The sequence below is a fragment of the Macaca nemestrina genome, chromosome 7 (assembly GCF_043159975.1).
Source record: "Macaca nemestrina isolate mMacNem1 chromosome 7, mMacNem.hap1, whole genome shotgun sequence".
NCBI lineage: Eukaryota > Metazoa > Chordata > Mammalia > Primates > Cercopithecidae > Macaca > Macaca nemestrina.
In genome coordinates this window covers 178,315,719-178,343,717 of record NC_092131.1, presented here as the reverse complement: position 1 = coordinate 178,343,717, position 27,999 = coordinate 178,315,719, and the positions used below count along the sequence as shown (strand labels likewise).

The 27,999-nt window shown below is 44.8% G+C and overlaps 1 protein-coding gene across 7 annotated transcripts in view; it reads left to right on the top strand.

Moving 5' to 3' along the window:
• The window catches only part of LOC105497424 (tubulin gamma complex component 5), a 46,336-nt gene extending 18,838 nt beyond the window's left edge, over positions 1-27,498 (top strand). For 4 of the 7 annotated variants that reach the window (XM_071067323.1, XM_071067322.1, XM_071067328.1 and 1 more), the window contains 14 exons: positions 859-1,105; positions 2,920-3,122; positions 6,769-6,884; positions 8,067-8,335; positions 15,260-15,458; positions 16,452-16,640; positions 17,705-17,887; positions 20,220-20,304; positions 20,404-20,524; positions 20,977-21,155; positions 22,441-22,566; positions 23,485-23,573; positions 26,003-26,103; positions 26,825-27,498. In XM_071067323.1, coding sequence (XP_070923424.1) covers positions 859-1,105; positions 2,920-3,122; positions 6,769-6,884; positions 8,067-8,335; positions 15,260-15,458; positions 16,452-16,640; positions 17,705-17,887; positions 20,220-20,304; positions 20,404-20,524; positions 20,977-21,155; positions 22,441-22,566; positions 23,485-23,573; positions 26,003-26,103; positions 26,825-26,871 — 2,154 coding nt within the window. In that variant the 3' untranslated portion in view covers positions 26,872-27,498. The remainder of the gene's footprint in view (positions 1-858; positions 1,106-2,919; positions 3,123-6,768; positions 6,885-8,066; positions 8,336-15,259; positions 15,459-16,451; positions 16,641-17,704; positions 17,888-20,219; positions 20,305-20,403; positions 20,525-20,976; positions 21,156-22,440; positions 22,567-23,484; positions 23,574-26,002; positions 26,104-26,824) is intronic. The other 3 variants (XM_071067324.1, XM_071067326.1, XM_071067325.1) reach the window with 3 other exon arrangements.
• The last annotated feature ends 501 nt before the right edge of the window (positions 27,499-27,999 follow it).

Here is a 27,999-nt window from a genome sequence, read left to right as displayed (position 1 = left end):
GCCATTCTCCTGCCTCAGCCTCCCAAGTAGCTGGGACTACAGGCGCCGCCACTAGGCCCGGCTAATTTTTGGTATTTTTAGTAGAGACGGTAGTTCACTATGTTGGCCAGGCTGGTCTCGAACTCCTGATCTCATGATCCGCCGGCCTCGGCCTCCCAAAGTGCTGGGATTACAGGCGTGAGCCACCACGCCTGGCTGGACATATTTAATTTCAATTTGCATTTTGTGCTTTTAATTCTGTCATTCTGTATTGTGAAAGTTATATACTGTAATTTTTTTTTTTTGCTTTAAGTACATTTACCTTATGTATGTTTTTTTAAAATATAAGCCAGAATTCTGGGCCGGGTGCGGTGGCTCACGCCTGTAATCCCAGCACTTTGGGAGGCTGAGACGGGCGGATCACAAGGTCAGGAGATCGAGACCATCCTGGCTAACACGGTGAAACCCCGTCTCTACTAAAAAATACAAAAAACCAGCCGGGCGTGGTGGCGGGCGCCTATATAGTCCCAGCTACTCGGGAGGCTGAGGCAGGAGAATGGCGTGAACCCGGGAGGCGGAGCTTGCAGTGAGCTGAGATCCGGCCACTGCACTCCAGCCTGGGCGACAGAGCAAGACTCCGTCTCAAAAAAAAAAAATATATATATATATATATATAAGCCAGAATTCTCTAGTCTATTGAAATTATTGCTCTTTTTCCTTTGCGTATAAACCTAAATATTAATCATTTTATTACTTTGTGTTCTACTAAACATACTGTTTAAAATAATTGCAAAGGAAATATTTTACAGCGAGAGGGAAATGAATTTGAAAGTTTACAGAAGACCACCTTTGAGTAATTGCAGTTTGCTTCTGTTGTAGAGCTGTTTACGATCTGTGCTGGAACAAATAGCAGCATATGGCCAGGTTGTGTTTCGACTCCAGCAGTTCATTGATGAAGTCATGGGACACAGTTCCGAGAGCATGCTGCCTGGAAGTGGGTCTGTTCCTAAGAAGTCAACTGAAGCCCCCTTTAGAACCTACCAGGCTTTCATGTGGGCCCTGTACAAATATTTCATTAGTTTCAAAGAGGAACTTGCAGAAATCGAGAAGTGCATCATCAATAATGGTATTAAATGTTCCTCATCTTTACTCGTGCTACACGTAACTTATAATTTGAATGCCATTTAGATTTTTCATCATGTAAGATTGAAAGTTGCCTAGCAAATAAGTAGTTCTCGTGAATGATTCATTTTTAAAATTATTTTAAATTTGTATTTTTAAATCATTCATATCTCTAAAAATCAAAAATCTACAGAGGATTTAGAGTGAAAAATCTAAATTATTCTTCCTGCACCAGTACCCCAGCCAGTCAGTTCTCCTCTCCAGAGACAGCCAGGTCCTCAGCTTCTTACGCATCCTCCCAGAAAGAGTTTGAACATACACAAGCAGTGCATATACATATACGCATACCTAGCAGTCATTACACTGCTCTCTTCAAATTTTTCTGATTTAAATTTTGAGGATAATACCACACAAATGTGAAGAGCTTCTATTTTCCTTTTTACAGATTGAGTGTTTCATCATATGGTTGTATCATAGCCCAGTCCCCTTAATGGATTTAGGTTCTTCCCAGGCTTTTGCTATTGTTAGCAGTGCTGCAGTGATAATCACTTCTACATATCCGTAATCGTACACAGGCAGTGAGTTATCTGTAGGGTAGGTTCTTTTTTTTTTTTTGAGATGAAGGCTCCCTCTGTCACCCAGACTGGAGTGCAGTGGCGGGATCTTGGCTCACTGCAAGCTCCGCCTCCTGGGTTCAAGCGATTTTCCCGCCTCAGCCTCCCGAGTAACTGTGATTACAAGTACCTGCCACCATCCCTAGCTAATTTTTGTATTTTCAGTAGAGACAGTCTTTCACCATGTTGACCAGGCTGGCCTATAACTCCTGGCCTTAGGTGATCCGCCCACGTTGGCCTCCCAAAATGCTGGGATTACAGGTGTTAGCTGGGATTATACCACATCCAACCATGTGGGGTAGGTTCTTATAAATGGAATTGCTGGGTCATGTTGATTTTCCTAAGTTTTGCCACTTTATGGGGAGGTGCAGGTAAATAGATTTATACTCTTGTGAGCCATGTAGATGAATACCTGTTTCCTCACACTCTTGCCATCTGTGTGTTATCAGAGGTTTTGGTCTTCACCAGTATGACAGCTGTAAAATAGCAACCCATGTAGCTTTTTTCCCCTTAACTTTTATTTTGAACTACCACAAAAAATGGTACAGAGAGGCCCTGTGTTCCCATGACTTTGCTTCCCCCAGTGGGAAAACCTCACGTAGTGACAGTACATAATCAAAACTAGGAAACTGACATTGGCACAGCACATTAGCCAAACTGCAGACCTGACACGGCTTCACCAGCATTGCAGGAACTTGCAACTTGCTTTGAGCAGGGGTGGGTGTGGTATCTTCGTGTATGGTTCCGGGTCTTTTTATCACCTGTCGAGCTCCACATGGCCACTTCCATGTTAAGGTCACAGCTGTGCCACCACCTCGCAAGACCTTGCTTCTGCAGCCCTTTGTAGGCACAGCCTCTCTCACCCCTCACTGTAACATCAGCCCATTGGAGGTGTTTTGTTTTACCTAGCGTAATTTTTTAAGTAAGGTCAAGTGATTTTTGTATGTTCTAGAATCACTTATCTTTCCTTTTCTGTGAACTGTCAGTTCCTTTATATGTTAGTTTTCTGCTGAGTTTTCTTTTTCTCCGTGACTTGCAGGAGTTCTTCCTTAGGGAAATTAGGTCCTTGTGATGTGAGATCAAAATTCACCATCCTCCGTTTTGCCCTGCCTGTCCATAAGCCTGGTGATTTGCCAGCATTTGTGTCACGTTTTAGATGCGTGTATTTTTCTTGCTATTGAGTTTGATTTGTTGAAATTTGCAGATGCTACAATAACTCTTGCAATAGTGGTGGACAAGTTGGCACCTCGATTGGCTCAGCTCAAGGTTCTGCACAAAGTGTTTAGTACTGGAGTAGCAGAAGTTCCACCTGATACTCGAAATGTTGTCCGGGCCTCTCACCTGCTCAACACCCTGTACAAGGCCATTCTTGAATATGACGATGTTGGAGAAGCCTCTGAGCAAACCGTATGTGAGACTTCTGCCTGAAGTGTGTGACTCCATTCTGCACGGCACAGGAGTGGTAGACAGCTGATCGTAGTTCTTTGTTAAATGACACTTGAATGGTGACTCGTTGGACAGTTCAGAGTTTTTAAATTGGCTTCCAAATTTGAGGCTATAGGAAACTGGCTTTTCAGCTCTTCTTGCCAAGATCCTCAGAAGGATGAGGCAAGGACAAAACAAGATGTGAGAAATACCTACCTGATGTGTATAGATATTTACAATAACGCTTTCTTAAATAAAAACTAACATGTAACTAACATTATGTGAGATATCTGAAGTAGACACAGTCACAGAAACAAAGTGGAATGCTGGTTACCAAGGGCTGGGGCATGGGGAGCTGTTGTTGAATGGGTACAGAGTTTCAGTTTTACAACATGAAAAAGTTCTGGAGATTTGTCACAAATATGTGAATGTACTTAAAACCTCTAAACTTAAAAATGGCGAGGGTCAGGCAAAGTGACTCATGCCTGTAATCCCAACACTTTGGGAGGCCAAGGCGGGAGGATTGCTTGAGCCCAGGAGTTTGAGACTTGCCTGGGCAACATAGTGAGGCCCTGTCTTTAAAAAATAAATTAAATTTTTAAAAAATATATAGTTAAGATGATAAATACTATGTTATATATTTTATATTGTATTTTTAAAAATACAAATCTAGGCCAGGCATAGTGGCTCACGCCAGTAGTCCCAGCTACGTAGGAGTCTGAGCTGAGAGGATCACTCGAGCCTAGGAATTTGAGACCAGCCTGGTCAACATACTGAGAGACCCTGTCTTTACAAAACTTGTTAAAGTAGCCAGGTGTGCTGACACCAGGAATTCGAGACCAGCCTAGCCAACATGGTGCAACTCCGTCTCTACTGAAAATGCAAACATTAGCCTAGCGTGGTGGTGAACACGTGTAGGCCCAGCTACTCAGGAGGCTGAGGCAGGAGAATCGCTTGAACCCGGGAGGTTGCAGTGAGCTGAGATCACACCACTACACTGCAGCCTGGGCAATAGAGGAAGACTCCATCTCAAAAAACACAGCCAGCTCTGGAGGCACGTGCTTACGGTCCCAGGTACTCGAGAGGCTAAGGCAGGAAGAAAGTGAGTGTGGAAGGTCGAGGCTGCAGTGAGCCATGTTTGCGCCACTGTACTCCAGCTTGGGTAACAGAACAAGACTCTGTCTCAAACAGTATGTAGATTTAAAAATTAAAATCTAGGCTGGGCGCGGTGGCTCAAGCCTATAATCCCAGCACTTTGGGAGGCTGAGACGGGCAGATCACAAGGTCAGGAGATCGAGACCATCCCGGCTAACACGGTGAAACCCCGTCTCTACTAAAAAATACAAGAAATTAGCCCGGCGAGGTGGCGGACGCCTGTAGTCCCAGCTACTCGGGAGGCTGAGGCAGGAGAATGGCGTAAACCCCGGAGGCGGAGCTTGCAGTGAGCTGAGATCTGGCCACTGCACTCCAGCCTGGGCGACAAAGCGAGACTCCGTCTCAAAAAAAAAAAAAAAAAAATTAAAATCTAACTAGAGGTTGTAATTTAGAATGCTACAGTCTTACTTGGGTATGTATATTAGGTCTGTTTTCTAGTTTGTTGGTATAACTTTTTTTCACACCAATTTAATACCGCATTTCCTTTCTTTTCTTTTTTCTTTTTTTTATTTTTATTTATTTTTTTTTTTTGAGACGGAGTCTCGCTCTGTAGCCCGGGCTGGAGTGCAGTGGCCGGATCTCGGTTCACTGCAAGCTCCGCCTCCCGGGTTTACGCGATTCTCCTGCCTCAGCCTCCCGAGTAGCTGGGACTACAGGCGCCCGCCACCTCGTCCCACTAGTTTTTTGTATTTTTTTTAGTAGAGAAGGAGTTTCACCGTGTTAGCCAGGATGGTCTCAATCTCCTGACCTCATGATCCGCCCATCTCGGCCTCCCAAAGTGCTGGGATTACAGGCTTGAGCCACCGCGCCCGGCCTCTTTTCTTTTTTCTAAGACATAGTTTTGCTTTGTCCCCAGGCTGGAGTGCAGTGGCACAATCTCGGCTCACTGCAACCTCCACCTTCCAGGTTCAAGTGATTCTCCTGCCTCAGGCTCCCGAGTAGCTGGGACTACAGGTGCACACCACCACGCCCAGCTAATTTTTTTTGTTTTTTTGTATTTTACTAGAGGTGGGGTTTCACCATGTTGCCCAGGCTGGTCTTGAACTCTTGAGCTCAGGCAGTCTACCTGCTTCGGCCTCCCAAAGTGCTGGGACTACAGGCGTGAGCCACGTGCCCAGCCAATATTGCATTTCAGTAAAAAGGAGGTTGATTTTCTCTCAGCACTGCCATTTTTGTACTCTGAGAACTAGTGGAATGAAGTAATTTCCTCACTCCTTTTTTTTTTTTTTTTTTTTTTTTTTTTTTTGACGGAGTCTCACTCTGTTGCCCAGGCTAGAGTCCATGGTGCAATCTCGGCTCACTGCAGCCTCCACCTCCTGCGTTCAAGCGATTCTTCTGCCTCAGCCCCCCGAGTAGCTGGGACTACAGGTGCACATCACCATGCCCAGTTAAATTTTGGATTTTTTTGTTGTTGTTGTTTGAAATGGAGTCTCGCCCTGTTGCCCAGGCTGGAGTGCAATGGCGCAATCTTGGCTCACTGCAACCTCCACCTTCTGGGTTCAAACTATTCTCCTGCCTCAGCCTCCTGAGTAACTGGGATCACAGGCACCTGCCACCATGCCCATCTAATTTTTGTATTTTTAATAGGGACGGGGTTTCACCATTTTGGCCGGGCTGGTCTTGAACTCCTGATCTCCTGATCCGCCCACCTCGGCCTCCCAAAGTGCTGGGATTACAGGCATGAGCCACCACGCCCAGCTGTATTTTTTTAATAGAGACGGGGTTTCACCATATTGGCCGGGCTGGTCTCAAACTCCTGACCTTGTGATCTGCCCGCCTCAGCCTCCCAAAGTGCTGGGATTACAGGAGTAAGCCACCATGCCCAGCCAGTTTCCTCAATCTTAATGGATGCTTTGCTAGTAATAGGATTTCGATAGGGAAACCTTGTTCGCTTGCCTGGGCTGTCTCAGGATCCACCTGCTGCCTCTGTGTCATTTTCACTCTCAAGTTTCCCAGTCTGCACTACAAACAATATGATCATCCCATATTTAGGTGAGCTTTTCTTTTTTTTTGAGACAGAGTGGCACTCTGTCGCCAGGCTGGAGTGTAGTGGCGGGATCTTGGCCCACTGCAACCTCCGCCAGCCAGATTCAAGTGATTCTTCTGCCTCAGCCTCCTGAGTAGCTAGTACTACAGGCGCGTGTTACCATGCCCAGCTAATTTTTGTATTTTTAATAGAGAGGGGGTTTCACTCTGTTGGCCAGGATGGTCTCGATCTCTTACCTCAGGTGATCCGCCCACCTCTACCACCCAGAGTGCTGGGATCACAGGCATGAGCCACCGCGCCCGGCATTTAGGTGAGTTTTTCATAAGGATTTTATAGTGTATGTTTTTGGATTTTTAATTTCTTTGTGCCCCCAAAAAATGTAGAAATCCGATCACTTTTTTAAAGGCAATTCAGAAATGTTTAAACCTCCTTTTATTCTAGTGACCAGGGAACCCCAAGAGCTGACCGTGCACCTCTCTGCCTCAGGTCTCCCTGCTGTTCTCTCTCTGGGTGGAAACAGTACGGCCTTACCTGCAGACGGTGGACGAGTGGATCGTGCATGGGCACCTGTGGGATGGCGCCAGGGAGTTCATCATCCAGAGGTGAGCTGCAGCAGAGCACAGGGTCCTGGGGGCTGCCATCACCAGTTTCCTCCCTGTGAAAGTCGAATGCTTTCATTAGTTTCAAACGGTACTGAGGGAGCACAGTTCATATCACAGAACTTGTCATCATAGGCAAATTCTATTTCATTTTTATGGAAGATGTCAGTGATACCAGCTGATTAAAAATATCTTTGTCCAAGTTTTGTCACTCCACAACTTTTCTTAAGCAAACTGTATTTTTGGATGATAGTAAATTTATGGCGAGCTAGTAAACACTGCTTCCCGTAAAATGAGTTTAGGGTATATTAGATGGTTTGAGCTATTTTCATTGTAAATTATCAGTAAAGAGATACAGAAAATTATAAAATATGCCTCTAATATGTTTATTTCTCTGAATTATCTACTGATTTTTTACCTTAGTATAATATTTAACAAAACAATTAAGGAAAATCTTATTCCATTTATGACAGTTTCCCTTCAGTTAATTGATTTTTCTGAACGGAATCATACAAACAATGTAGAGCTATTTGTGCTTTTTTAACCCAATTTTAAATTATGTGGTATATTTAGATATGTGGTTTCTATTGATAGCTATCCATTGAACTCATCGGGAAGGATAATTTTAAGTCCTTGGTGTTCTGGAAGGGTAGCAATATGTATGCAATGCTCACGTGAGTGAACTGACCCTTCCTTCAACTCAGTCTCATGTCTGTCACTGTGTTCTGATTCATCAATCTCATGTGAGAATTTTTGTGGCAAGCGGGACTCTGACTGTTCTTCTAGAGTGATGATTGACCATCATTTTATTGTTAAAAGTAGTCCAGTTAAGAATCTTTGTAGGGAAAATGATAGCGAAGTCTGCAAATTAGTTTCACAGGAGATGGTAAATGGGTAAACTTTTATTCGACTTCTAAAGAGGACCAAATTAGTCATATTTTAAATAATTTCAGTTCAAGAAACTATTTCTGCTTACTTAAATTTTACTTATACCATTCCAACTATTTATTCCCTTTTCTCTTTAAACTGAGCTGAGATTAAAAGTGCCCCATTTTGCCTAAAGATTGCTTCCATTTACTAATAATTAATATTATGTTTTGTAATGTCTGGACAACAAACTAGAACAAGTATGCTGTTTTTTAAGGAAGAGAAATAAGAGTTTAAAATTCTTTTGAATCTCTTTAGAAACAAAAATGTTCCAGTTAATCACAGAGACTTCTGGTATGCAACTTACACGCTATATAGTGTATCAGAAAAGACAGAAAATGAAGAAAAAATGAGTGATAATGCTAGTGCGAGTTCCGGCAGTGACCAGGGGCCCTCCAGCAGGCAGCACACCATGGTGTCCTTCCTCAAACCTGTCCTGAAGCAGATCATAATGGCTGGCAAGTCGATGCAGCTGCTGAAGAACCTGCAGTGTGCGGAGAGCACCACCTGCCAGGCAGGAGCCAGAGGTACCTGTTCTGTCTTCCTGTGTGTCCCTCGGTGTTGGGACACCTGACCCTACTCGCTCTTGTCATCCTGATACCTAATTATTTTGTAGTTTGCAAGTCATCGAATCCTCTTATGTCAGTGGTAATTATCATCATGGTTGAATTAATAATCATGCTGCTCTTGATTTTTTAAAAGACTGTCTTCATTGAAAACTTTCAGTGCTGTGTTTGAAAAGGCAGCGACGGTAAGTTCCACATGCATTTTCCTCACTCCGGATTCTTTAGGACTGGAACTTTAAAAAGTAATTCCCTGCCATTTCTTTTCTTATTTTTATAAATTGAAATGATAATTATACATATTCTTGGGGTACATAGTGATGTTTTGATACGTATACAGTGATCAGATCGGGATGATTAGCATTTCCATCATCTCAAACATTTACGACTTCTTTATGTTGGGACATTCAGTATCGTCCTCTTTGCTGTGTGCAACTCTGTAATACATTATTAACTATCATCATCCCATAGCGATACAGAGCACTGGAGCTACTCCTTCCAGCTAGCTATATGTGTCCTTTAACAAATATCTGCCTCTTCCTCCCTTCCCCCTACAAAATCCAGCATCTGGTATCCTGCTCTGCTTTTTACTAATATGAGATCAACATTTTTTAGCTGCCACATGAGTGAGAACAAGCAGTGTTTAACTTTCTGTTCCTGGCTTATTTCACTTAACATAATGTCCACCATTTCCATCAGTGTTGCTGCAAACAGCAAGATTCATTCTTTTTTATCTTTGAGTTATATATATATACATGTACCACAGTTTTTTTACCCATTCATCTGTTGTTGGGCACCTAGGTTGATTCCGTGTCTTGGCTGTGTGAAGACTGCTGCAGTAAACCTGGGGTGCAGATGTCTCTTTGATGTCCTGATGTCCTTTCCTTTGGATAAATGCCCACTAGTGGGATTGCTGTATCATATAGTAGTTCTATTTGTAGTTTTTTGAGGAACCTCCAAACTGTTCTCCATAGTATCTGTACTAGTTTACATTCCCACCAACATTGTGTGAGAGCTCCCTTTTCTCCACGTCCTCACCAGCATTTGTTGTTTTTTGTTTTCGTGATAAGTAGCCATCCTGACTGGGTGAAATGATAACTCATTGTGGTTTTGATTTGCATTTTCCCTAATAATTAGTGATGCTGAGCATTTTTTCATCTATTTCTGGGCCATTTGTATGACTTCTTTGGAGAAATGTCTGTTGAGATCATTTGTCCACCCTCCCCCCTTTTTTCTTTTCGGAGACAGGGTTTTACTCCCATCACCCAGGCTGGAGTGCAGTGGTGCATTCTGGCTACTGCAAGCTCTGCCTCCCTGGCTCAAGTGATTCTCCTGCCTCAGCCTCCTGGGTAGCTGGGGTTACAGGCACCTGCCACCACACCCGGCTAATTTTTTGTGTTTTTAGTAGAGATGGGGTTTCACCACGTTGGCCAGGTTGATCTCGAACTCCTGAACTCAGGTGATCCACCCGCCTTGGCCTCCCAAAGTGCTGGGATTACAGGCGTGAGCCACCGTGCCCTGCCTTATTCATTGAATTCTTTCACTGTAAAATTTGCTTGGGTGTTAAACATTTCTTTCTGTTGAATTTCTCATGCAAATCATTCTTTTCCTGATTTTGTTGAATGTTTATTTGTACTCTCTTGTATCTCACTGAGTCTCCTTAAGATTTTAATTCCGAATTATTTTTCCAGCATTTCCTATATCATTGTAGTCTCTTACTGGAGAATTACTGGTTTTCTTGGGAGGTGTCATTTTTCTTTGCTTTTTCATGTTTGATGTATTTCTACATTTATTTCTACACATCTGGTGGGAAAGCCACCTTTTCCAATTTTATGGAGTATGTTTTGTAAAGAGTTATTCATGTGAATGGGTCTTGGGGTATGGGTTCAGTGGGATGCATTGGCCTTGGTTCTGGATGAATGCAGTAGTGTAGTCTCCATGTACTTTCTTCAGTTGTAATCCACTTTAGTGATGTTTACAAGTGCCTCAGTGGCCTACACTGAGGGGGTTTGTGGCAACAGTGGCACAACTGGCCGGGCGTGGTGGCTCATGCCTGTAATCCCAGCACTTTTTTCTTTCTTTTTTTTTTTTTGAGACAGAGTCTTGCTCTGTTACCCAGGCTGGAGTGTAGTGGCATGCTCTCAGCTCACTGCAAGCTCTGCCTCCTGGGTTCAAATGATTCTCTTGCCTCAGCCTCCTGAATAGATGGGATTATAGGCATGTGCCACCACGCCTGGCTCATTTTTGTATTTTTAGTAGAGATGGGGGTTTATCACGTTGGTCAGGCTGGTCTCGAGCTCCTAACCTCAAGCAATCCACCCGCCTTGGCCTCCCAACGTGTTGGCATTACAGGCGTGAGCCACCACGCCTGGCCAGTCCCAGTACTTTTGGAGGCCAAGGCAGGTGGATTACTTGAGGCCTGTTTCTCAGGCCCAGGACGTGGGTACAGGGCTGCTTGGTAGCCTGGGTGCATGTCTGCCTGGACAGTTCAAGGGGCTCTTTTTCAGTCCTGGGACATGGTCACATGGCTTATTGACAGCCCTAGGTATGTATCTGCCAGTGGCAGCCCAGGAGGCTGCTTCGGAGGCCCAGCATGTGGGTGGAAAGCTGCTCTGCTGGCCTGAGGGTGTCTTTACTGGGGGTGGTCTTCAAGGTTCTTTCTCAGGTTTGGGATATGGGTGCCAGCTGGCTCAGAACATGCCCACCAAGGGCAGACCACAGGGCTGTTTGCAGGCCTGTGGCTGCTCAGCTGACCTGGGGTCGTGACTCCCAGGCGCTGCCTCTGGGGCTTCTTAAGCAATGGATGCAGCGCAAGGCTGCTCAAGAAGCCTAGGTACATGCCTGCCAGGGCAGCCTCTGAAACTGTTTCTCAGACCCTGAATGCTGGCCCAGGGCCACTGGGTAGGCCCCGGGCCTGTCTGCAAGGGGTTGGTGCTAGGGTGCTGTTTCTCAGTTCCTGAGCACAGGTCTGTAACTGCTCCACCAGCCTGGAGGCATGTCAGCTGGTAGGAAGCTCAGGGGCCTGTTCCCACCCTCTAGAGATGGCACAGCAGTTTGGCCAGCTCAGCGGTGGGTTCGGTCTCTCAGGGCTGCCAGACTGTTCCTCTGGCTGGAAGTGCAGTGGCAGGGGCTGGTTTTCCTGCTGTGCAGGACCAGAATCACAGCCGATCCTGGGCCCAGGCTCCACATAGCTGGGCTTGTGGTGTTCAGCCACCCCTGTGGCCTTGGTGGAATGAGGATGGAGCCCCAGTGGCTGGGGTGCAGGAGAGGTGCAGTGGCTACTGGCCCAGAGGAGGGTGTGCTCCAGAGATGGCTCTGGTCTTTATTTATTTATTTATTTATTTTGAGTCAGAGTCTCGCTCTTTCGCCCAGGCTGGAGTGCAGTGGCACAATCCCGGCTCACTGCAAGCTCTGCTTCCCGGGTTCATGCCATTCTCCTGCCTCAGCCTCCCGAGTAGCTGGGACTACAGGTGCCCGCCACCATGCCCGGCTAGTTTTTTGTGTTTTTTTAGTGGAGACGGGGTTTTACCGTGTTAGCCAGGATGGTCTCAATCTCCTAACCTCATGATCCACCCGCCTCAGCCTCCCAGAGTGCTGGGATTACGGGTGTGAGCCACCGTGCCCGGCCCTAGCTCTGGTCTTAAGATGGTGCCGTGCTGCAACAGCTTGGCTCAAAGGGGTGGGTGGGGAAGGCACACCTTGTGCCCCTAACCCAGGGCAAGGCAGCTGCGTGAATTGCCAGCAGCCTCCAAACTGGGCTCAGAGCTCGTGGGAACTGTGGAATCCTACTGTTGATAAGGACTGTAGGTGTTTGTGGGGGCTGGTGGGTTTCTTCTGCTTACCCTTACCCAACGATGGGAAGTCCTTCTTAACTCCAGACCAGCCTGATCTGCTAAGAAAAGATGGGGCTGTGGAGGCTGTGAGCCTCCACGCTGCCCTCCTGGGCCTCCAGTCACCAGCACTGTCACACTCCCCACTGCGCTCCAGCACTCGCCCTTCAACTCCAGTCAGATCTTTTTTTTTTTGAGATGGAGTCTTGCTCTGTCACCCAGGCTCTAGTGCAATGGTAGGATCTCGGCTCACTGCAAGCTCGGCCTCCCGGGTTCATGCCATTTTCCTGCCTCAGCCTCCCCAGCAGCTGGGACTACAGGCACCCGCTACCACGCCCGGCTAATTTTTTTGTATTTTTAATAGAGACGGGGTTTCACCGTGTTAGCCGGGATGGTCTCGATCTCCTGACCTCGTCACCCACCCGCCTCAGCCTCCCAGAGTGTTGGGATTACAGGTGTGAGCCACCGGCCCCGGCCTCCAGTCAGGTCTTAACTGTTGATTCGTTGCTTTGGTCCTATCTTGCTGTTGGGGGAGGTGCACCAGGTGTCTCTAGGTAGCCGCCTTGCCGGCATCACTCCCTCTGGCATTTTATTTTATTTTATTTTATTCATTATTTTTTTCGAGACCAAGTCTCACTCTGTTCCCCAGGCTGGAGTGCAGTGGCATGATCTCACCGCAACCTCTGCCTCCTGAGCTCAAGTGATTTCTCATGCCTCAGCTTCCCCAGTAGCTGGGACTACAGGCGTGAGCCACCATGCCCAGCTAATTTTTGTATTTTTAGTAGAGATGGGGTTTCACCATGTTGGCCAAGCTGGTCTCGAACTCTTGATTTCAGGTGATCCACCTGCCTTTTAAAGTGCTGGGATTACAGGCGTGAGCCACCACGCCCAACCCTTCTGACATTTCTTAATGCAGTGCAGCATTAGTCCTTGAGGACCATGAACCGTGGCTGATAAGAATTTCTTTATGAGCAGTTTAGACTCGATCATAAATTTTAAGAAAATGATGCAATTTAATATATTCAAAGTTTTATCCTATAATCCCAGCACTTTGGGAGGCTGAGGCAGACAGATCTCAAGGTCAGGAGATCGAGACCATCCTGGTCAACATGGTAAAACCCTGTCTCTACTAAAAATACAAAAATTAGCTGGGCATGGTGGTGCATGCCTATAATTCCCTGCTACTCAGGAGGCTGAGGCAGGAGAATCGCTTGAACCAGGGCGTCGGAGAGTGCAGTGAGCCAAGATCGCACCACTGCACTCCAGTCTGGTGACAGAGTGAGACTCCGTCTCAAAAAAAAAAAAAAATTTTATCAACTGACTAAAAAGACTTGGAAGGGCCGGACACGGTGGCTCACGCCTGTAATCCCAGAACTTTGGGAGGCCGAGACGGGTGGATCACGAGGTCAGGAGATCGAGACCATCCTGGCTAACACGGTGAAACCCCGTCTCTACTCCACAGTGAAACCCCGTCTCTACTAAAAATACAAAAAATTAGCCGGGCGCGGTGGCGGGCGCCTGTAGTCCTAGCTACTCAGGAGGCTGAGGCAGGAGAATGGCGTGAACCCAGGAGGCGGAGCTTGCAGTGAGCTGAGATCGCGCCACTGCACTCCAGCCTGGGCAACAGCGTGAGACTCCGTCTCAAAAAAAAAAAAAAGGCTGGGCGCGGTGGCTCACGCCTGTAATCCCAGCACTTTGGGAGGCCGAGGCGGGCGGATCACAAGGTCAGGAGATCGAGACCACGGTGAAACCCCGTCTCTACTAAAAATTACAAAAAATTAGCCGGGCGCGGTTGTGGGCGCCTGTAGTCCCAGCTACTCGGGAGGCTGAGGCAGGAGAATGGCGTGAACCCGGGAGGCGGAGCTTGCAGTTACTTGAGATCTGGCCACTGCACTCCAGCCTGGGCGACAGAGCGAGACTCTGTCTCAAAAAAAAAAAAAAAAAAACTTGGAAGATAAAGATGTGACCTTATTTATACATCTCAATCATCTCAATGTTATATTAATTATATTACTGTATCTACTTGAAATAAGTAGATGCAACACTTATTTTCACTTTGTGGAGTATTTCCTTCTTATGTAATGAGCTTACCAGGGCCGCTGTCAGAAGTGTTTTTTCCAGTGAGACTGACTCTTACCAGTGTTAGCGTAGTGTTATGCAGGATCGTAGGAACTTTCAAGTGTTCTGATTAGGACCTTACTCTGTTCAGAAAAAAAAAATTAGCTTATACGTTGTAATTGTGTGAACTTTGCAGTTGTTTAACAGAGAATATATAAATGTTGAGTTTTGCTACACTGTAAAAGTAAAGAAACAGGGATAGACCTTCCTAGAGGAAAGGGAAATTTTTTTTTTTTTTTTTTTTTGAAGACAGCTGTCACTTCTGTTGCCGAAACTGGACTGGACTGCAGTGGCTTGATCTTGGCTCATTGCAACCTTCACCTCCCAGTGCTCAAGCGATTCTCGTGCCTCAGCCTCCTAAGTAGCTGGGACCACAGGCACATGCCACTGTACTCAGCTAATTTTTTTGTAAAGCTGGGGTTTCACCATGTTGCCTAGGCTGGTCTCAAACTCCTGAGCGTAAGTGATCCACCCACCACAGCTTCCTAAAGTGCTGGGATTACAGGCATAAGCCACCGCACCCAGATATTTCTTGGGCCAGGCACGGTGGCTTACACCTGTTATCCCAGCACTTTGGGAGGCCAAGGTCGGCGGATCACTTGAGGTCAGGAGTTTGAGACCAGCCTGACCAACATGGTGAAACCCTGTCTCAACTTAAAAAAAAAAAAAAAAAAAAAAAAAGCAAAATTAGCTGGGCATGATGGTACATGCCTGTAATCCCAGCTTCTTGGGAAGCTGAGGCAGGAGAATTGCTTGAACCCGGGAGGCAGAGGTTGCAGTGAGCGAGGGTCGCACCATTGCGCTCCAGCCTGGGCAACAAGAGCGAAACTCTGTCTCGAAATATATATATATATATATATTTTTGTTGTTGTTGTTGTTGTTACTTAATGTTAATATTAAGCAGAACATAGTTCACCTTATGTATTTCTTTATGTTTTAGATGCAGAAAGAAAAAGTTTATACACTCTCTTTCTGGAATCTGTACAGTCCCGTCTTCGACATGGAGAAGATTCCACTCCACAGGTTCTTACTGAGCAACAGGCAACCAAGGAGAACCTAATGAAGATGCAGTCCATTGCTGAAAGGCATCTTGAACTGGATGATGTTCATGATCCACTGCTTGCCATTAACTTTGCAAGGTGATCCACACCCGCAGGGTTATCAGGAATTGAAATGGCATAATTTGTGCAATGTTTGCTAACTGTTTATTTCTGGCAGGTAGGGCTTTCCAGGCCTAAAAACAAAAACGCATGTAGGCTATCCTTTATTTTGTTTGTTTGTTTTTGTTTTTGTTTTCGTTTGAGATGGAGCCTCACTCTATCACCCAGGCTGGAGTGTAGTGGCGTGATCTTGGCTCACTGCAACCTTCGCCTCCCAGGTTAAGCAATTCTCCTACCTCGGCCTCCCAAGTACCTGGGACTACAGGCATGTGCCACCATGCCCAGCTAATTTTTGTATTTTTAGTAGAGACAGGGTTTCGCCATGTTGACCATCTCAAACTCCTGACCTCAGGTGATCTGCCCACCTCGGCCTCCCAAATTGCTGGGATTACAGGTGTGAGCCACTGCGCCCTGCCTATCCTTTATAACAAGCAGAATGCAAGATGTTGTGCCTCCCTATTTCAGGTGTATAGTTTGGATTCCATGTCGTTTGTGGAAGTCTGCAGACTTGGCCCTGCCACCATGTGGTACCACTTTTGTCTGTGCCCTCGGGCCCCTGGAAGTGTCATCATTTATCCAGAATATGCTGAAACTCTGGGCCATGAGTGGGCCCTCGACACCCATTGAGTCAGGGTCCCCATTGGCATATAGTATGTCCTGGGCTTAAGCTGCTTTTCAGCACTTAGTCCATTAGAGTAAGTCATTAATACCCACACAGTTCCGGGTTGTCTGATGGCCAGCATTTGCTGTGTCCAGCCCTCATCACTAGGAAGACCAGCTCTAGTACCTGAGCCTAAGGCAGTGGCAACTTCAAGAGACTGGTTCACTCAAAGGATATTTTTGGGAGAAAGATTTTTCTCTTTCTGTAGTAGTTGGTAACTTCAAGACTAAAGGTAAAAACGGGACTTTAGGGTTTTAAGAGAATTCTGTTGACAGCAGCTCATAAAAAGAAGACACATTTTTATCTTGAAGGATGTATTTGGAGCAGAGTGACTTTCACGAGAAGTTTGCTGGTGGTGATGTATGTGTGGATAGATCATCGGAATCTGTGACATGCCAGACTTTTGAGTTAACGCTGAGATCCTGCCTCTATCCTCATATTGACAAGCAGTATCTAGATTGCTGTGGAAATCTCATGCAAACTCTAAAAAAAGATTACAGGTAAAAGAGTAATTTAATTTTGGAAGTAGTAAATAGTTGATTGTACTTGAACAGTTGAGATTATTTTAAAATCTATTTCAATTCAATTTTTATTAGAGTAGGAAATGGATATGCAGTAAACAATTTTTTAAGAGAAATCAATTGACCATCAATATTTTCTTAACTATGTTGTAAAACTTAATTCTATATTTCTGAGAATCTTTCCCAAAACAAATACAGAAAAAGCTTGTACAAAAATTACAAAGTTTGTTATCAGAATGAAAAAGACTAAATTACTTAGTGATAGATGACTAGTTCTTGAAACTATGGCGTATCCATAAATATGGCATATACATACCCACGTATGAACTTCGTAAAGTTCATAAAAATTATGGCAATTTAAAAGCAGGATATATAATATGGTAGGAACTAGGTTTTCTTTTTTTTTTTTTTGAGACGGAGTCTTGCTCTGTAGCCCGGACTGGAGTGCAGTGGCCGGATCTCAGCTCACTGCAAGCTCCGCCTCCTGGGTTTACGCCATTCTCCTGCCTCAGCCTCCGGAGTAGCTGGGACTACAGGCGCCCGCCACCTCGCCCGGCTAGTTTTTTGTATTTTTAGTAGAGACGGGGTTTCACGGTGTTAGCCAGGATGGTCTCGATCTCCTGACCTCGTGATCCGCCCGTCTCGGCCTCCCAAAGTGCTGGGATTACAGGCTTGAGCCACCGCGCCCGGCCGGAACTAGGTTTTCTTAACGCATAGAAAAGACAGGAAAGAAACATTCCAAAAATTAAATATTAATGATGGAAATCCACCATGAATGATGGGATTTGGATTTTTTTTGTTAACATTTTTGTGACTGCCCAATTTTCTATCATTTAGTTATAGAAGATAACCTTTGTGATGATGAAAACCTGTGCTCTTTTTATTACTGGAACAGGTTTAAGAGGTGTTAATATTTCTAATTTTAGTAAATGTAGAATGTAAACTTGTTTCACTAAAAACAGGGTACAAAACCTGGTGTTGATCCAGAATCCTGCCTTACGAACACCAGAGATCTTTGTGTCACTCATTTTCTCTCCATGCAGGTTGGTAGAATACTTGCAAGCCATGAGAAATTTTTTCTTAATGGAAGGAGGAGATACCATGTATGACTTCTACACATCCATTTTTGATAAAATAAGAGAAAAGGAAACATGGCAGAATGTGTCTTTTCTTAATGTCCAACTCCAAGAAGCCGTAGGACAGCGTTATCCTGAGGACAGTTCACGGTAAATTATGGAAGCCACCTTTATTTAAATTAGTATAACATGAACTATGTGCCAATAAGTCGTCTATGAATTACACAGATTATTTTATTCTCATACTATTCCTATGAGTTTTACTAATATTATTTTACTTATTAGAAAATGGAGGCCAGGCACGGTGGCTCATACCTGTAATCCCAGCACTTTGGGAGGCAGAGGCGCTGGATCACCTGAGGTCAGGAGTTCGAGACCAGCCTGGCCAACATGGTGAAACTCCATCTCTACTAAAAATACCAAAAGCATGGTGGCAGGCACCTGGAATCCTGGCTACTTGGGAGGCTGAAGCAGGAGAATCTCTTGAACCTGGGAGGCAGAGGTTGCAGTGAGCCAAGATCACGCCACTGCATTCCAGCCTGGGCGTCAAGAACGAGACTCCATTTTAAAAAAAAGAAAATTGAGGCAGAGGCCAGCTAAGTGAGTCTGCCGCTAAACAAGAAAAGATGTTGAGATGCCACCATATGGCCAGGTGCAGTGGCTCATGCCAGTAATCCTAGCACTTTGGGAGGCCAAGTTGGGAGGATTGCTTGAGCTCAGGAGTTTGCAACCAGTCTGGGCAACATAGTGGGACCTCGTCCCTACAAAAAAAAGTTGCCACCATCCAGCCTGTCAGGGTCTGGTGGCCTCCTTCACATGGCTGGAGCCAGTGCTTCCTCTTTCTCAGCTCCCACACGTGAGGTTTATCAGTCCCGCCTCCTAGAGAATGCCCCTGACCTCACAGAACTGGCTCAGACCTCCCCAATGGCCTGTCTCTCTCAGCCTCACTGCCTTCCACCAAAACAGACTTGACCCTCACCAGAGTGACCTCAGACCACCAGCAGTGACTTCCACCACTCATGCGTGTGCTCGCCGTGGGTGCCTCCTAACAAATGGACTAAGCTTTGTCTCAGAAGGGAGAAAGCTATTAACTGTCTGGCTCCGTTTTCCCAGCCTCATGTGTTGCACCATACACACCACGTTCTCTCTCCTATCTCACTTTGCATTTCAGGGATCTCAGAATATTTCTGGTGTCTGCACGTGCTGTCCTCTCGCCTCCCTGTGACATACTCTCCAATTCTTGGGCCCGGCAGAGGTCTGCTCACTCCTACATCTTCATGTGCTGCGCTGGGCTGGGAGTCCCTGGAGGGAAGAGAGAGTGGCTTTCTATTGCCTGCTCAGTGCAGCAGCTAACTTAGTATTGAATTTGGTAGATATCTACTGAGCACTGAGTGAATGCGTGCATACCAGGCCATTAAGAGCTAAAAATTCTTTTTTTTGAGACGGAGTCTTGCTTTGTCGCCCAGGCTGGAGTGCACTGGTGCGATCTTGGCTCACTGCAAGCTTCGCCTCCAGGGTTCAGGCCATTCTCCTGCCTCAGCCTCTTTGAGTAGCTGGGACTACTGGCTCCCGCCACCATGCCCGGCTAATTTTTTTTATTTTTACTAGAGATGGGGTTTCACCGTGTTAGCTAGGATGGTCTCGATCCAACCTCGTGATCCGCCTGCCTCGGCCTCACAAAGTGCTGGGATTACAGGTGTGAGCCACCGCGCCTGGCCGAGAGCTAAAATTTCTGACTAGTGCCTGTGTCACAATCAGCCAGTTCATAATCACACTGCCCTTTGACAGCTCTGGTGTGGAAGTTCACTCCCCACTTTAAACCTTCTTCATATGCATGCAGGCATCCCCTCTTAGTGCCTCTGTGACTGTGAAAGAGGACATTTCTCAGGAACCACTGATGGGACTATTTTGAGGATTAAATGAGCTAAGGACACATAATAGTGCCTGGCACTTGGACATTTTCATGTCCATGTTAGATGCTTGCTTTCCCATATGAGTCACGTTCAAACCTGTCTCGAACTCGTGGATGAAGCACTGCACAACACCTCTGGTGTAGAAGCAGACCCCGTCCCATCTTGATGGGGCTCTCAAAGCAATACTCTCACCGCATGCTAAGCTCCCTCGAGCTGTTCTGCTCGTCCTCCCCTGCCCACCCCCAACCTCAGCAGAGGCTTCATCTTCCCAGCCATTGCCTGAGGTTTACTGTCTTCCTCAGCTTCATCTTTTTTCTAATTACTACCATTGTTGTGTCTCTTCTACAACTAAACTCATTATGTAAAAGCTTTCCCCCTCTCTGTTATTTCTAAATCCAAATTTCAGCTCTGGAATATATGTTAGAAAAGATACATTTGTTGAAATGTTTGCATTTCTTTTATGAAATGCAGTATCTTTTGGGGAATATTGTGTAAATACTAATTATTTTAAAAGGATTTTTGTGTGACATAGTGCTTTCACAAACTAAAACTGAAATTTCTTTCTTTAGTCTATCTATATCTTTTGAAAATGTTGACACAGCTAAGAAGAAACTGCCTGTTCATATCTTAGACGGTCTGACCCTCAGCTACAAGGTATATGCTTATATTATTTGTATGAACAGTGTTTTCTACTAAAATTAAAACATGCAAGTAATTGGTTATTTCTGTTCTAATTGTGTTTTTGTTTCATAGGTCCCATGGCCCGTGGACATTGTTATAAGTTTGGAATGTCAAAAAATTTATAATCAAGTGTTTCTTCTCTTACTGCAAATAAAGTGGGCAAAATATAGTCTGGATGTTTTACTTTTTGGTGGTAAGATTTGTTTTCAGCAGATAAATTGTAATTTAATTTAATTTTAGCCCTTAATAAAAGAGGTTGGTGGGGAAGGGAAGCATACGGAGATCTGGAAAAAAGAAAAAAAAGAGGTTGGTGGTTGTCGATCTTTTTTTATGTGTATAGAAATGCCAAAATGGTGTGTATTCCAGCAGTGGGTTTACGGATGTCAAATACCTGAAAGAAAGATCAGGAAGTTGTATGTACAGTTGATCTGAAATGCAACAACTTGGTTAGGAAAAGTGATACAGGGAACTTTCCCCACTGCACCTTCCAGAGGCACTGAGGTTCGGTTCCTGCCACCCCTGCCATTGCTTTCTGTGGTACCAGGGCCACATCCCTCCGAGTTTCTGCCAAAAACAGGCATCATGGTGCAGTGGGGCTTGAGTTGATGCTCTTTCTGTCCACTGTGCTCTTCCCATCTTTTATAGAACTGGTTAGTACTGCGGAAAAACCACGACTTCAAGAAGGCCTTGTACGTGAACAAGACACAGTTGCTCAGTTCGGACCACAAAAAGAACCAGTAAGACAGCAGATTCATCGCATGTTCCTCTTAAGAGTGAAGCTCATGCATTTCGTGAACAGCTTGCACAACTACATCATGACCAGGGTTTGTGCCTCTCCCATCTGCTTCAGTGCTATCGCCTTATCTATACAGTTGTTCATAGAGAATTTCTCATAATGTGTTTATAAATACAAAATGCCTACAGACAGAAAACGGGACATGTAGCAAATTTGATCATAAAATAACATGGCAGTGGGAGGAATGTTTTTGTAATTATACCGTAATGTGTGTATCCAGAGGCCGCTGTCCCTCCTGTCCAGCAGCCCCTGGGGACAGGCACAGCCACAGCTCCTCTTCTGGAATTGCCTTCAGAACGTGCCGCGTAGTCCTTTAGTGTTCAGTAGTGATGACAGCTGTCCCTAGAAAATGGCTCCAATGTTTAGTAACAGCCAAAATCCACTGTGGTGTTTGGGAGGAAGATGCAGCCAGGTGATAGACTTTTTTCTTAAAAAACAAGAGGTAACTCACTACAAAGTAAATGAAACGGTTTTTCTGGTACATCTAATAGCCAGTTCTAGAGGAAGTTTGAAAGAAGGGTTCAGAAATTGGAACAAGAGTGGTGTTATTAGATGACAGTATGCATTTGGGGTTTGAATTGTTGTTTAGACCTGTTTATACCTGGTCTGTGAGTTCTGAAAAGAGCAGTGTTATTGAGGACAGTGTGCATTTGGCATTTGAATTGCTGTTTAGACCTGTTTATACCTGGTCTGTGAGTTCTGAAACCCACCTTGCTTGGGTGAAGTGAGCCACTGAAGCCTGTGTTTTGGACGGGAAGGCTATGGCAGAGGGGCTCCATGTTTCCCCTGACTGCATTACTGACCTTCGCAAGGCTGGCCTTCATTAAGCCCCTAATTGTTAAGAGTAAATGATAAGAGTTTAAGTTTTTTCTTAGTTTGTTTTTTATTTGACGTATGCTTATATTCATGTTAGAGAAAGATCAGTGTATGAGAAAAGGAACTTAAGAAACAAATTCACTGTAATTTGTATAAAAGTAACACATTTGCTTGATTTTTTTTTTTTAATCAATGTGTCTTATATACAGTTCAATGTACTTGCCCCTTCCTGCCAGGGAATCTGTTAGTCCAGACTTTGGCGTTCATTCATTCACTGTGCAAGTGGGTGTCCTACAGGACTGACCCCCGCCGCCTCTTTGGATCAGCACGCCAGCATATCCAGCCAGCCTTTAAAGAATGGTACTTTACGAAACTTTCTAGATGTGATTATTGAAGGAGGAATTTGAGAGAAGTAGAAGAGCTTAGTAAAGAAGATTTGTGTGCAGCACACAAGTCCTCAAGGCTGCTGATTAAGCTTTTTGTCTTTCTCTTCTAAGATTCTCCACAGTACAGGGCTGGAGTTTCAACATCAAGTCGAGGAAGCCAAGGATTTAGATCAGTTGATTAAAATTCACTATAGGTATCTGTCAACCATCCATGACCGGTGTCTGCTGAGAGAAAAGGTACATGAGATGTCTCTTGCAGATGTGGCCCCTGCTGGGCGAGTGGCGCTGTCTGCCTGCTTTGGAATCTTATGATGATAAAGCTTCTGTCTTGTGGAATATTCTTTAAGGAAGAACCAGATCAAATGAGGTTACAAACAAATGCCCCAGGCCAGCCACAGTGGCTCACGCCTATAATCCCAGCACTTTGGGAAACTGAGGCGGGCAGATCTTATGAAGCCAAGAGTTCAAGACCAGCCTGGACAACATAGGAAGACTCTGTCTTTACAAAAAATTAAAAAGATTAGCAGACACAGTGGTGTACACCTGGAGGCCCAGCTACTTCCGAGGCTGAGGTGGGAGCATTGTTTGAGGCCAGCAGTTCGAAGCTGCAATGAACTGTGATCACACCACTGCACTCTGCACTCCAGCTTGGGTAACAGAGCAAGACCTTGTCTCAAAAAAAAAAACCAAGGAGGAGTGCCCTATTCATAGAAGTTGTATCTAAGAGCAACATGAGAACCGTGTTTGATAGTCAGCACTCACTCTGCGTTACTCTTGGATTCAGTTGGAAAATCATGTCTGCAGTTAATAGTATGTCCACTTCATGTGAATAGACGGAATTCCGTCGTGTTAAAACCATTGGAATTCTTTATCCTAGTTGCATTGGTGAATTTAAGTGGCCATCCCAGGAAAAGGTCTTAACAGTTTGTTCTGTTGGTTTGGCTCTACTGCTAATACCGCCTGTATGTTCCATTCAGTGAATGCATGTGCCTGTTCCCAAGTGGGCATGGTTCAGAGCCTAGTACCCTTCCATATACATAGAAGGCAGTCACAGTAGTGAGGAGCTTTTTCTGTGATTCATTTAAAATAGGTAAAAGTGCTGGTATCAGTGTCCAAACCTAGTTACAGTTTGTGTTCTGTGACTTTGGTCTCCAGGTCAGCTTTGTGAAAGAAGCTATCATGAAGGTGTTGAACTTGGCCCTCATGTTTGCAGACGGTTGGCAGGCAGGCCTGGGCACTTGGCGGTAAGTATGTGACTTCTGAAGCATCTGTGCTTTAACCATTTCAGCTTCAGCTTCCCTTTTTTTTAGAGACAGCGTCTTCCCAGCCTCTCAGGAGGCTGAGAGAGGAGGATTGCTTGACCCCAGGAGTTCAAGACCAGCCTGGGCAACATAGCAAGACCCAGAGTTTAAAAAAAAAAAAAAAGTGCAAGTCTTTTGTGAGAAGTAAAACATTTTTAAAAATCTGAGGTCTTCTAACTGAACAGGCAAACATTTTTAGATTACACTCATGTTGTGTAGGTTTTGTTAATTTTTATCATGGACACCTTCAAACAGAAGTGGCAAGGACAGTTGTGAACGCTGTGCTGGCACCTGCTTCAGCTGTACCAGTGAGGACAGCTCTGTCATGTCTGTGCCCATCTCCCCAGTCACACTTGCTGAATTATTTTAAACCGAATTCTGAACATCATGCTAGACGGTTCTCCAAAGTTGTATTTTGGATGAGCTCTGAAAGATACTGTATTTTGAGTGTTCGTTATTCACACACATCACATAGGCAAGTGCACTGAATCAAGGGACAGTGGACGCGGGAGCAGTTCCCTCCAGCACTGCCGTCCTCTACTGTGAACTCCAGTGTACAGCTCAATATTTTGTTACCTGTCCTGTTTGTGAAGTCAGTGCCACAGTACTTCTGCTATTACTACCATGAAAGAAAAGCACATGTTTGGTTGACTGGGTTATTATAATAGCCTGTACTTACTCCATGTTAGTAAGTAGGTAAGAGTTCATTTGAGTGCTAATATAATTGGAAATCTCCTCTTGGCTGTACTCTGAATCTAGAAACTAAGATAGTAGATGAAGCCATCCTTGCAGGGATGGAAATAGAAGTCTTACTTGCTTTATATTGCTGACTCAAATGGTGTTGTGGCTGTGTTTTGAAAGGAATCTTTATCTTTAAAGTATACATTTATACTTATGAAATATTCATGACTGCAGTGGCTCTGATGTCTCCGGTTTATTTCCGAATACTGTGGTGGGGCTGTGGAGGTGTAAGCTTGGCACATGGGTGGCACCTGCCATGGCTGGGCAGTGGGCCATGGAAGCCCCTTATGAAGTTCTCTCTTACATGTGTTTGATATTTCTCTTAAAAAAAAAAAAAAAAAAAAAAAAAAAAGGCCGGGCGCATTGGCGGCTCACGCCTGTAATCCCAGCACTGTGGGAGGCCAAGATGGGTAGATCTCCTGAGGTCAGGAGTTCGAGACCAGCCTGACCAACATGGAAAAACTCCGTCTCTCCTAAAAATACAAAATTGGCCAGGCGCGGTGGTGCACGCCTGTAATCCCAGCTATTCGGGAGGCTGAGGCAAGAGAATTGCTTAAACCAAGGAGGCGGAGGTTGTGGTGTGGTGAGCCGAGATCACTACATTGCACTCCAGCCTGGGCAACAAGAGCGAAACTGTGTCTCAAAAAAAAAAAAAAAAGGCAGCCGGGCCGGGCTCCATGACTCACAACTGTAATCCCAGCACTTTGGGAGGCCAAGGAGGGCAGATCAACTGAGGTCAGGAGTTCGAGACCAGACTGACCAACATGGCGAAACCCCATCTCTACTAAAAATACAAAAATTAGCCAGGCGTGATAGTGGGCATCTGTAATCCCAGCTACTCAGGAGGCTAAGGCAGGAGAATTGCTTGAAGCCAGGAGGTGGATCGTGCCAGTGCACTCCAGCATGGGCAACAGAGCAAGACTCCGTCTCAAAAAAAAAAAAAGGCTTTTTAAAAATAATTTTGGCTGGGCGCGGTGGCTCAAGCCTGTAATCCCAGCACTTTGGGAGGCCGAGACGGGCGGATCACGAGGTCAGGAGATTGAGACCATCCTGGCTGACACGGTGAAACCCCGTCTCTACTAAAAAATACAAAAAAACTAGCCGGGCGAGGTGGCGGGCGCTTGTAGTCCCAGCTACTCGGGAGACTGAGGCAGGAGAATGACGTGAACCCGGGAGGCGGAGCTTGCAGTGAGCCAAGATCACGCCACTGCACTCCAGCCTGGGCGGCAGAGCGAGACTCTGTCTCAAAAAAAAATAAAAATAAAAATAATTTCAAATTTTAAGGTTTATATCCTTAATGTATTCTTTATTTCAAAGAGAACGTATGCTTGTAAACAATAAAAACAGAACTGTTTAAAGGAAAAGGGAGTGTCTTTGGTCCTCCTAGTTCCAGAACTAGATACTATCTGGAAACAGCACAGCACAGCTTTATATCCTAATGAACCTTCCTTTGAAACACTTTGACATTTTTTATTTTAAAGTAGGGTAGGACGCTATGTGTTTTATTTTATAATCTTTAGGATTTTAAATCATTAAACCAAAACACATTTGAAATTACTCCACAGATATCTTGAAGCCTACATATAAACCCCCAATGCACTCACTGAATTGAAATTTACTTTTATTCCTAGAATGGAATCTATAGAGAAAATGGAGTCTGATTTTAAAAACTGCCATATGTTTCTTGTAACCATTTTAAACAAAGCCGTCTGTAGAGGATCCTTTCCCCATTGTGAGTATATCATGTTAAAATGTTTCTACCTCTGTATTTTCTTGTAACTAAGAGTATGTGTCATTATTTTGTTACTGATCCCATGAAGAATTAGAATTTCTCACCATTTCAAAACTGAAAAGTCCCTTAGCAGTTGTCCCATGCTTTGAATTGCTTTTTAAGCATTACAGTGAGGGTGAGTGCATGTCGAATATTTGTAAGCCTGAGGATCTTACTTTCTGTTACGCCATTTATTACAACAGATTTCTAAAACTATTAAATAAAGTCGATGGCAGAATAGATTTCTGTCACACTTCACTATCGTGTAGTTTTTGTAACTTTCTTTTCAAAAGCTAGGCTTCTTAAAAATTTTTTTAGGAATTTAAAGCTCCTGGCCTGGTGCGGTGGCTCACACCTGTAATCCCAGCACTTTGGGAGGCCAACTGAATCACTTGAGGTCAGGAGTTGGGAGAACAGCCTGGCCAACATGGCAAAACCCTGTCTCTACTAAAAATACAAAAATTAGCTGGACATGGTGGCACATGCCTGAAATCCCAGCTACACAGCAGGTTGAGGCAGGAGAATTGCTTGAACCCTGGAGGTGGAGGTTGCAGTGAGCCAAGATTGTACCATTGCACTCCAGCCTGGGTGACAGAATGGGACTCTGTCTCGAAAAAAAAAAATTTTTTTTTTTCAACATTTAAACCTGTTGTTTTAACCTTATTTTTTTTTCTTCCCATAGTGGAATCTCTAGCGCTGTCACTCATGGCTGGCATGGAACAAAGTTAAATGTCTTCAGTGTGAGAAATATCTCCAACTTCATCATCATACATGTACATTTCCACCATGTGCAGCTGAAAAGTGAGAATCTTTTAATTTTGGTTTATTTGTAAAACTTGTCCACTGTCGGCCGGGCACAGTCACTCACGCCTCTAATCCCAGCACTATGGGAGGCCAAGGCAGGCGAATCACTTGAGCCCAGGAGTTTGAGGCCAGCCTGGGTAACATGGTGAAACCCTGTGTCTACCAAAAATACAAAATGTATTCAGACGTGGTGTGTGCCTCTCTAGCTACTCAGGAGGCCTAGATGGGAGGATTACTTGAGCCCAGGAGGTCAAGACTGCAGTGAGCCATGATTGCACTACTGCAGTGCAACCTGGGTGACAGAGTGAGATCCTGACTCAAAAAGAACCACTTGTCTGCAGTCCAGACAGATGGATTGTAGGTGGGTTTTCTGGAGATTAGTAGATACTGTATAGAGTTGTGTACATAAAATTGTGTCAGTGCAAAGTGTATACAGGCTGTTTATATTTCCTACTGTAAGATACAGATTTATGGTACTGATATCTTTAAATATAAATTATATCATATTTTGAAAATGTAATTCTGATATTCAAAATAAAGGACTTAAAATTATTTTATTATCCTTTTGCTGCTGTCCTTCAGTCACAGAAGCTTTTTATATAGAGTTTTACATGTTGTCTTCCCTAAAAGTTGTCTTAGATTTAGCTTTCCTACAAATGTTTATATTTTGTCTGGGTGTAGTCTCTCAAGCCTATAATCCCAGCACTTTGAAAGGCTGAGGTGAGAGTACTACTTGAGGCCAGGAGTTCAAGACCTGCCTAGGCAACATATGAGACCCCATCTCTACAAAAAAAACTTAAAAATTAGCCAAGGGCCGGGCGCGGTGGCTATGCCTGTAATCCCAGCACTTTGGGAGGCTGAGGCGGACGGATCATCTGAGGTCAGGAGTTCAAGACCAGCCTGGCCAACATGGTGAAACCCAATCTCTACTAAAAATACAAAAAATTTAGCTGGGAGTGGTGGCACACATCTGTAATCCCAGCTACTTAGGAGGCTGAGGCAGGAGAATCACTTGAACCCAGGAGGCAGAGGTTGCAGTGAGCCTAGATTGCG